General features: G+C 50.4%; 1 protein-coding gene across 4 annotated transcripts in view; it reads left to right on the forward strand.

The window, feature by feature from the left end:
* Positions 1-9,921, forward strand: part of GPR68 (G protein-coupled receptor 68) — a 36,200-nt gene extending 26,279 nt beyond the window's left edge. For all 4 annotated transcript variants that reach the window (XM_081548281.1, XM_081548285.1, XM_081548283.1 and 1 more), the window contains exon 2: positions 6,612-9,921. In XM_081548281.1, coding sequence (XP_081404407.1) covers positions 6,710-7,825 — 1,116 coding nt within the window. In that variant the 5' untranslated portion in view covers positions 6,612-6,709 and the 3' untranslated portion in view covers positions 7,826-9,921. The remainder of the gene's footprint in view (positions 1-6,611) is intronic.
* The last annotated feature ends 808 nt before the right edge of the window (positions 9,922-10,729 follow it).

The raw sequence follows: 10,729 nt of genomic DNA on the forward strand, positions 1-10,729 counted from the left end.
CCGGACTATTGGACAAGCCACTGTATCCCTCCGGGCCTCAGTTTCCTCATCCCTAAAATGGGGGGGGGGCAGTAGCGCTGTTGCAAAGATGGGACAGGAGGGCAGCTATGAAATACTGTGTCAACTGTGGGAGATCTGGCAAATACCAAGTGTGAGTACCCGAGAGACGCACTCACTTGTCTTGAGAGCCTGAATCAGGCTGCTGACCTTCCAAGGGCTGCATCCTGGTTCTGCCCACTGAGTTTTGCTGGGTCTTAAGTTCCCTTTCCAGCCATTCTGTCCTTTGACCTGGGAACTCATGGATGACACTCGGTCAGGAGTGAAACCCCAGAGCCTCTAGACCTGTGGATGCTTTGCGTCTCATAGTGTGGTCCGTGGCCCTGTGGCACCAGCATCACCTACCTGGTGGGTGGTTGCAGATTCTCCAGCCCTACCTCAGACCCACTGAGTCAGGAACTATGGGGGATGGGGCTCTGTAATCTGTTTCAACAAATCCTCCAGGTGACGCAGGTGCACCTAAGTTTAAGAACCACTGCTCTAGAATCCCCCCATACCTCTTTTGGCTCCAAAGTGGACATAGGAGGTGCTTTCACTTAAGCATCATCTATGTTTCTTCTTTGCTCTGCAGACTTGAATATTTCTGACTTTGGTTGCCAGAATTTGCTTGTTGTTGTCCTAGGAAATAGGAACTTATCAATGGTCACCCCAGCCTGTCCCACACATGCATACACTCACCACCAGCAAACAATAGGCTTCAGCCAGGTGACTCTCAACAAATTCCTGAGATCAGACAGAATGTGTTTTCACTTGGTTTCTTTTGCCCGTTTTTGTGGGTGCCTGGAAGCCTGTGCTGATGAATGAATTTTTATCTTCCTGAGGGTAATTTTGTGTGGACTGTGGAGAACCTTAGATAAATTCAGAGAAACGGACCTCCCGGGCTGGTGTCCCTGGGGACCACTCAGGGACTTCCTCATGTGTGAGCCAGGTGAACCATTCAGACCCACAGGTGTGGGCCTGGGATTCAGGGACAGGAGAGCTGGCAAGAGGAGGAGGGGTGAGGCCAAATTTTGACTCATGGGACTGTGCAAGGTTCAGAAGTCATAGTCCTCAGCTTCCCCTTCACCCCTTCTTCTCACCATCAAAACATATAAACCAAAACACGAAAAGCAAAAAACAAGAAAACATCCCCTGCATGGTTGGTGGGAATGTAAAATGGTGCAGCCGCTGTAGAAAAACAGAATGCAGTTCCTCAAAAAATTAAAAATAGAACTACCATATGATCCAGCGTTTCCACTTCTGGATCTATACCCCAAAAAAACTGAAAGCAGGGACTCAAGTAGTATACCCATGTTCAGAGTAGCGCTATTCATGATTGCCAGAAAAATGTCCATTGACAAATGGAAAAACAAAATGCGGTATATATGTATGACGGAGTATTATTATGCCTTAAAAAGGAAGGAACTTCTGATAACATTCTACAACATGGATGCACCTTGGGGACATGATGCTAAGTGAAGTAAGACACAAAAAGACAAATGCTGTATCACTCAGCTTACCGTCTGAGCCACCAGGGAAGTACATAAGGTATCTAGAGTGGTCAAATTCACAGAGACAGACAGTGGACTGGTGTTTGCCACGGCCTGGGTGAAGGGAGGATGGGGAATTAGTGTTTAACGGGAACAGATTTTCAGCTGGGGAAACTGAAAAAGTTCTGGAGGTGGATGGTGTTGATGGTTGCATGACAGTTGAAGTGTACTTAATTACCACTGAATTGTACATTAAAAATGGTTAACAAGGTAAATTTTATATTATGTATGAAAGTGAAAGTATTAGTCACTCAGTGATGTCCAACTCTTTGCCACCCATGGTGTGTAGCCCTCCAGACTCCTCTGTTCATGGAATTCTCCAAGCAAGAATACTGGAGTGGGTAGCCATTCGCTTCTCCAGGGATCTTCCCCACCCAGGGATCGAACCTGGGTCTCCTGCATTGCAGACAGGTTGTTTACTATCTGAGCCACCAGGGAAGCTCCCATCATGTATATTAAACCACAACTGAAAATGGCACCAAGAAGCACCTCCCTCCACCACCATCACTGAAATCCAGGCCTATATCCTGGAAAGGTTGGAGAGGTGGGCCCTCCTGGAGTCCTCATCTTCAGGGACTGAGAGGTTGGGGCCAAGGCTCAGGTGGGGACTGGTTGTGGCGGGGAAGTGGGGCTTGGAACAAGAAGACCTGGATTCTAATGCCCATGCTTCCTTCGTCAGGCTGGCTTTGGGCTCGTCACTTCCCCTTTTGAACCTCAGTTTCCTCATCTGTAAGACAGGGAGGTGGCATCCACTTATTCATTCCAGAAGTCCTCAGGAGTGCCTGTGATGTACCAGGCATGTTCAAGGTACACAAGGCCCTCTTGGAATTTATTGAATTGGCCATAAAGTTCATTTGGGTTTTTCTGTACCATCTTATGGAAAAAACCAAATGAACTTTTTAGCCAACCCAATACATCCTCGTGGAGGAGACAGATCTGCAACAAGCAGACAAGTAAACAAACAAATCTCAGATACTGATGGGAACTCTGCAGAGCCGGCACATAGGAAGGAGTGATGGTGCTGGGTGAGGGGGCCACTCTAGGGGATGGTCAGGGAGGACCTCACGAGGGGGTGGTGTTTAAGCTGAGACCTGGTGGCAGAGGAGCCAGCCCTGCCATGGGGACGGAGGGGAGGGGTTGGCAGGGGGAGGCACTCCTGGAGCGACTGGAGCAAGGCCAGGTGACCAGGGCACAGAAAGCTGGCCAGTGTGTTGATGGCGGGAAGGTAGGAGGAGCTGGGGCCAGATCACGCTGGGCCTTGTAGGAGTTCAGGGGTTTTTCTGGGGGTGTGATAACTCACTGTGAAACTGTCTCAGTGGGTTTTAAACAAGGAAGAGGAGGATGCGGTTTGGATTTTGGAACGATCACTGTGGCTGCCCCGGGGAATAATGGTCAGGGAAAAATGAGAGTGCTGGGGTTGGGCTTCCCTGGTAGCTCAGCTAGTAAAGAATCTGCCTTCAATGTGGGAGACCTAGGTTCGATTCCTGGGTCAGGAAGATCCCCTGGAGAAGGGATAGGTTACCCACTCCAGTATTCTTGATCTTCCCTGGTGGCTCAGATGGTAAAGAATCCGCCTTCAATGCAGAAGACCTGGGTTCAATCCCTGCGTTGGGAAGATCCCCTGGAGGAGGGCATGGCACCCCATTCCAGTGTTCTTGCCTGGAGAATCCCCAAGAACAGTGGAGCCTGGTGGGCTACAGTTCATGGGATCGCAAAGAGTCAGACATGACTGAGTGACTAAGCACAGGAGCGGGGGTGGCTTGGCCACAGAGAGCCACAGGGAATCCAGGTAAGAAGGTGCAGCTTTGGGTTGGACCCATCTCTCGCCTGTTTTAGAGACTTATGAAAGCCACGGGACCCTTTTCCAGGAAAAATGCACATACTTAAATATTTAGAAGATGGCGCATGTGATTTCAGGGGAACCCCTCAAGTTTATGCTCCATGAGCCCGAGGACTGGAACTGCTCGGCCGGGATATCTCTAAGACCCTTCCCAGCAGGCTGTGTCAGTTTTCAGGCTGAGCACTGGCTCCGGTGCCCACAGGGCCAGTTAGGAGCCCACAGGAGGGAGGCTGACGAGGGAGGGTGATGAGACATTGTCAGTTGTGGAAGGGCTTTCCCTTCTGGTCCGTGAATCCCAGCTTGACTATGTATGGTGAAGAGAGAGCAAAGGGCAAGACTGATTTGCTAAAACTACAAAACAACTTAATGCAGACTCTGTTCACCTGGAATTTGCAGCCATATAGACCATACATTCTCAGGGGGCAAGGGGAGATTGGTTCTTGGGTGGGGTGAAAATAATCTTAGATATAATATTATAGTAATTTGTCACCCTCCAAAAGGCCATGGGACAGAAACAGATTTTCTGTACATGTAAGGATATTAACATTTCATGGGGGCAGGTGATTAGGAAAAAAAATATGTCTAAAAAATCTCCTTGGGAGGATGATTACGAACAACAACAAGGTTGATTTAGACACAGTGAGGTTTTTCATCTGAGCCAGGAGTCTTAAATCGATAGAACTGCTCAGGCTTTTCATTTTGGTATATTAATCTAAAAGGTAAAGTGAAAGTGAAAATTGCTCAGTCATGTCTGATTCTTTGTGACCCCATGGACTCTACAGTCCAAGGAATTCTTCAGGCCAGAATCCTGGAGTGGGTAGCCTTTCTCCCAGGGGATCTTCCCAACCCAGGGATCGAACCCAGGTCTCCTACATTGCAGGCGGATTCTTTACCAGCTGAACCCCCAGGGAAACCCAATATGTAAGGTAGACCTACAACAAAAATTTTTTATTCTCTCTTGTTCAAATGCGTTTGTATATATAGCAACAGCATTTTCTTTTATTCTCTTTTTTTTAATTTTTGTTTTTTTGGGTCTTCGTTGCTGTACCCAGGCTTTCTCTAGTTGCAGCAAGCGGGGGCGACTCTTCATTGTGGTGCACAGGCTTCTCATTGCGGTGACTTCTCTTGTTGTGGAGGATGGGTTCTAGAGCCCAGGCTCAGTAGTTGTGGTGCAAGGGCTTAGTTGCCCTGCAGCATGTGGGGTCTTCCCAGACCACGGATTGAACTAGTGTCCTCTGCACTGGCAGGCGGTTTCTCGACCCTGGACCACCAGGGAAGCCCAGCAATAGCATTTTCTTAGTTAAATTCTCAACAGTATGAACTTTTCATTACTGCAAGCAAGACTGTCGTCTTTTATTCTGCTTCTTTGCCTCTGGAGAAAGAATGCCATGCATTTTGACATATTTTATGTGGCCCTGATCTTGAGCCTGAGAGCAAGTGTCTTTATCCCCATTTTATAGATGAGGAAACTGAAGCTAAGGAAAGGTAAAGGCTTGCACAGCCTGTGAGCTGCTGACCCTAGCCTGGTGCTCATGTCTCGGTGCCTTGTGCCCGGTACCCAATTCCTGCTTCCGTGGAGTTCTCGTAGCAGTGCTGTGGGAAGCTTGGCCTGTTTTCTTGCCAGAGCACAGTAGTTCAGTTCAGTCTCTCAGTGGTGTCCAACTCTTTGTGACCCCATGGACTGCAGCACTCCAGGCTTCCCTGTCCATCACCAACTCCCAGAGCTTGCTCAAACTCATGTCCATCGAGTCAGTGATGCCATCCAACCATCTCATCCTCTGTCATTCCCTTCTCCTCTTGCCTTCAATCTTTCCCAGCATCAGGGTCTTTTCAAGGAGTCAGTTATTTGCATCAGGCAGCCAAAGTATTGGAGCTTCAGCATCAGCTCAGTCCTTCCAGTGACTATTCAGGACTGATTTCCTTTAGGATTGACTGATTGGATCTCCTTGCAGTTCAAAGGACTCTCAAGAGTCCTCTCCAACACCACAGTTCAAAAGCATCAATTCTTCAGTGCTCATCTTGCTTTATGGTCCAACTCTCACAACCATACATGACTACTGGAAAAACCATAGCTTTGACTAGATGAACCTTTGTCAGAAAGTAATGTCTCTGCTTTTTCATATGCTGTCTAGGCTGCTCATAGCTTTTCTTCCAAGGAGCAAGAGTCTTTTAATTTCATGGCTGCTGTCACCATCTGCAGTGATTTTGGAGCCCAAGAAAATAAAGTCTGTCACTGCACAGCAGGACGTGGACAAAGTTGGGTCTCTTTTGTGCTGTCTGAAGAAACCCCCGGGATGGGCTGTGGCCTCAGTGTTGACTGATCTGGTACATTCCTGTGAGCAAGAAGGAAAAATGTGGATGGTGCTGAATGTTGGCAGAAGAAAGTGTCTGGGGCCCATGCTGTTTTGTGGGTTGAATTTGATCTTTACCTTGGAGAGCCAGCTTGGGATGGGATGGTGTTCACAAGAGCTCCAGGCCTTGCTTGCTGGACCAAGGGACCAGGAAAATAAATAAGGGACAGGAGGCCAGGGAAGGGGGATGGGGAGGCAGAAATCACATGTCAGTGTCTTGGTCTGTGCATTCTGTATATTCAGTGCAGTTGAGTTGGAGTTCGTTGGCTGGGTCATCTTCTAAATTTTGAGGCAGTACACCAATGTGAAAAGCACAAGCATGACCATACGACTGCCTTCTGCCCTGCAATGAGCGATGGATCCAGCGACACGAATGAGATGTCAGCTTGAGTTTCTTTTTTCTCTGCCTGGCTAATGCTTGTTCTGTCACCATTATTTAAGCTCAAGTAAGATGACTATTATTTCAAGTGCTGTCTAGGTTATACTGTCCTAAGATTTACTCTTTATCTGCCTATGATGCCCAAATAGCTCCTCATTAAACAAGTATGTGGTTTGTTTTGCACAGAAATGACAAATATCACACATCTTAAAGAGCAGTACCTTTTAATAGGAAAAAAATGCTTGAATGGAATTCGGATGAATGTGTCCTTTTCAAAACACGCAAAAAATATCAAAAGGGTTGATGTTAAAACTATGTGCATCAAACTAATAAAGATAATCATTAGGGAAAAAAATTAAGGCAGTTAGAGGCAGAGCAATGCCTGACGCATGGTAGGTGCTATTATATAAATGTTAGCTTCTATTATCCTAAGCCTTTCTGCCTTTGACTTTCAGGGGCTTACACATCACCAGTGAGGCCGCGTCTTCGCCACAGCTTGAGCCACATCCTAGAAACAAGATGGCCGTAGAGAGACTGGCGCGTTCCTGAGCCCATGGGGGGTGAGGCCCCGGCAGGCCCTAAGATGGGGAACATCACGGCAGACAACGCTTCAGTGAACTGTGACATCGACCACACCATCCACCAGACGCTGGCCCCGGTGGTCTATGTCATGGTGCTGGTGGTGGGCTTCCCGGCCAACTGCCTGTCCCTCTACTACGGCTACCTGCAGATCAAGGCCCGGAACGAGCTGGGCGTGTACCTGTGCAACCTGACGGTGGCCGACCTCTTCTACATCTGCTCCCTCCCCTTCTGGCTGCAGTATGTGCTGCAGCACGACCACTGGTCCCATGACGACCTTTCCTGCCAGGTGTGCGGGATCCTGCTCTACGAGAACATCTACATCAGCGTGGGCTTCCTCTGCTGCATCTCCATCGACCGCTACCTGGCCGTGGCCCACCCCTTCCGCTTCCACCAGTTCCGCACCTTGAAGGCCGCCATGGGCGTCAGCGCGCTCATCTGGGCCAAGGAGCTGCTGACCAGCATCTACTTCCTCATGCACGAGGAGGTGGTGGAGGACGCCGACCGGCACCGTGTCTGCTTCGAGCACTACCCGCTCGAGCCACGGCAGCGCGGCATCAACTACTACCGCTTCCTGGTGGGCTTCCTCTTCCCCATCTGCCTGCTGCTGGCCTCGTACCGGGGCATCCTGCGGGCCGTGCGCCGCAGCCACGGGACCCAGAAGAGCCGCAAGGACCAGATCCAGCGGCTAGTGCTCAGCACCGTGGTCATCTTCCTGGCCTGCTTCCTGCCCTACCACGCGCTGCTGCTGGTGCGCAGCCTCTGGGAGTCCAGCTGCGACTTCGCCAAGGGCATCTTCAACGCCTACCACTTCTCCCTGCTCCTTACCAGCTTCAACTGCGTGGCGGACCCCGTGCTCTACTGCTTCGTCAGCGAGACCACGCACAGGGACCTGGCCCGCCTCCGCGGGGCCTGCCTGGCCTTCCTCACCTGCGCCAGGACCGGCCGGGCCCGGGAGGCCTACCCGCTGGGCGCCCCCGAGGCCTCTGGGAAGAGCGAGGATCCCGAGGTCCTGACAAAGCTCCACCCAGCCTTCCAGACCCCCCACCAGCCTGGAGCCGGAGGGTCCCCCGCAGGCGGGCTGTCCTAGTCAGGTCACCCCATCACCCGCATGGGGGGCAAAGCGAGGCCTGAGCCTGCTCCATGGCTGCCGCCCATTTGGCCAAGGCACATACCTCTTGCTGCTGGAGGGCACAATGGGCCGGGGCTGCGGGGTGCTAGGTCTGGGCCATAACACCACCTCTCTGGTTTCCAGGGAGCCTGCTGTGACAGCCGATTCCCAATGGGGCTGCTAGCTGAGCATGGGGATAAGCCCTGACAGCACGTGGGGGTCATCTGCTGCCTGCTGGGCTGCTGGTGGGAAGAAGACTCACCTCCAGGAGGTTTTCAGAGAAGCTCGTTGGGGGACAGAGTGTGAGAATGTGGAGAGAGTGCCTGGAGGATGAGGCGGGTACCCAGGTGCTCACCTGCCAGGGCCTTCCAATGCCCCAGGTGACCCTTGTCCAAATGCACTGGTGTTATCTGAGAAGATGACGCAGGAAGGTGTGTTGTCATCCTTACCACTTGAGCCCCTCCCCTTGGAGGTTGGATGGGGAGAAGGAATGTGGGGAGGGGTAGAGGCACTGAGAGTGTGTGTGGCAGGGACAGTGGGGGAGAGACAGGCAGAGAAGAGACCCTAGATCCAAGCAACTCACAGTTTTCACCAGCAGGGAGATTTGAGCGGATTCTCCAAGCCCCAGCGCTGATGCACTTCAAATCCTAGGGCTCCGTGGGACTCTGGGGGGTGATGTCTATCATCCTTTAAAGTCAGCACTGAAGTTCAAGTGTCAGGCCAGAGGCCTAAAGCAGTGTGTTCAACCGAGTTCCCAACAGATTCCTCCCAATTCAACTTCTGTTGCTATCTGCCCCAAAGTATACAAGACCCAGAAGTCTGGGGCTCTGTGTGTGTATGTGTGTCCATGGTTAAAATGCCAGGGTCTCCATGACAGCTCTGCTTCAAGACACTGAGGCTAATTAAGGACTAACATAGGACTGCTGGTAGAGTTTGCTGCCACATACACAGACTGGAGTGCCTAGCAGTCTTTGAGAGGAGCATGACATTCTCCCCAAGTTCTTAGATGGGCAAAACAAATACAAGAGATGACTTCTCTGGCATTTCAGCCCAAAGGGCTGGGGTGAAGCTCCACTGTGGTTTAAATAGCCCCTGTGACAAAGAGAGGAAAAGGCCCTGGGCTTGCCTTGCCTCCTTGGTCCTCCATAACCACTCCTCTGCCCAGATGTTCCCCCTCACCCACCTGGAGAGTGACAGGGGACCCACTGGCCACGTGTTGTCTCTTGTTCTGTCCTGGAAGACTGGTTACAGGGCTCATCTCTCCTGCACCTTCCAACCCAGTCATGTTAAGCTCCCGCCTGGGGAATATACAAAGGACAAGAAGAGCATCTTGCTACTAGAGGGAACTGCCAACCTTTCAGAAATGCTAGCCCTTTAGATTTCCAGGTTGGTGGACTGGCACCAGTTCTGACTTCCCTCAGAGACCTAGAATCTGAGCTCTTACAGCCAAGGATCTTGGTGGGCTCAAGCCTGGGGAGGGACCAGGGATGGGAAGAGAGAAACTGCTATCAGTGGGACATTTCTGGAATCTGCTGAAGGGAGGCCACAGAGAATAACTTCAGTCTCTCCTTGCGTCTCTCTTCCCCTTTCCCAGAGATAGATCCACCCCGAGTTTCTTAACGCTCTCTTCAGAGGCATCCAGAGGCTGATAGCTCAGGCTGGATGTGCCCTAAGAAAGTGGGGTTCCAGGTCTACACTTGATTCTGACTGTGTGTAATCCCTGCCCCAGCTCCTTCTGGAGGTTCTTCCATAAATAACCCAGGGAGGTTCTCTTACCCTTCATAGAGGAGGAAGTGACCAGGTCTGAAAGTGGAAAAAATGACCATACAGCTAAGAGCAATGGCACTGGTTGAGCCCTCCATGCCTCCTCATTTCAAATTTCCTCCTATTTTGATCTTAAACATGGGCATTCCCACTGGGATAAACTGGCATGAGCTGAAGGCAGTTTCGTTTATTATCAAGAGCTGTATTTTTGTATTGTCCTTTCTTTTATGCCACATATACGTGTGTTGGACCATGCAGTGGATTTATGTAGCAAACTTGAGCCTGCAAATAAAGCAACCTAACCAGCCACAGTTGGAGTATGTTTCAGTTCATGTGGGGAAGGAGGGTCTTTCAACACCAGGGGAATCTAGAGGGTCCATGTAGTACCCAACAGAGTCAGAAAGGTCCAGGGATTGACTTTCTCAGAGAAAATTCAAACAGATCAATTAGAGAATTTGCCCTTGATTAGCCAGTAGTGGCCAAGACAGATGAAGCCTTAAAATGAAGGCTTTTCTCTGTCCTCTTGAGATTCATGAAGTGTCCTAAATGCTGCAACATATTGTTGCAAATCCACTCTGGGACTTAACTTGACTCTGGGGATGCAACTCAGCCCTGCGGTTTGGAGACTATCATTCCCTGTCCTTGGACACAGGAGCCCCTTCTATCCTACTCCAGGTGGCCCTAGTGGTAAAGAATCTGCTTGCCAATGCAGGAGATGCAAGAGTTGTGGATTCAACCCCTGGGTCGGGAAGAGCCCCTGGAATAGGGAATGGCAACCCACTCCAGTATTCTTGCCTGGAAAATTCCATGGACAGAGGAGTGTGGTGGGCTACAGTCCATGGGGCTGCAGAGAGTCAGACATGACTGAGTGACCGAGAACAACATCCAATAAGAGAGGGCTGGATCAGACCGTCCTCTCCTCACTAGGAAAGCTGCCAAAGCAGGAACACCGGTTGTACCCACCTCTTGGGGACTCTCTTTATCCTCACAGTCTGGATTTTGTTTGAGGAGCCCCCCATTTAGTGATCAGCATTTTTAAGCTGGAGCATCTTTTCAACAGTGGCAGGCTGTGTGTTTATCACAGGATTAAATGCATCATGTTAAAAAGTAAATTTGGTT

Source organism: Giraffa tippelskirchi, chromosome 12 (genome assembly GCF_054371585.1).
Source record: "Giraffa tippelskirchi isolate mGirTip1 chromosome 12, T2T-mGirTip1v1.2.pri, whole genome shotgun sequence".
Taxonomy (NCBI): domain Eukaryota; kingdom Metazoa; phylum Chordata; class Mammalia; order Artiodactyla; family Giraffidae; genus Giraffa; species Giraffa tippelskirchi.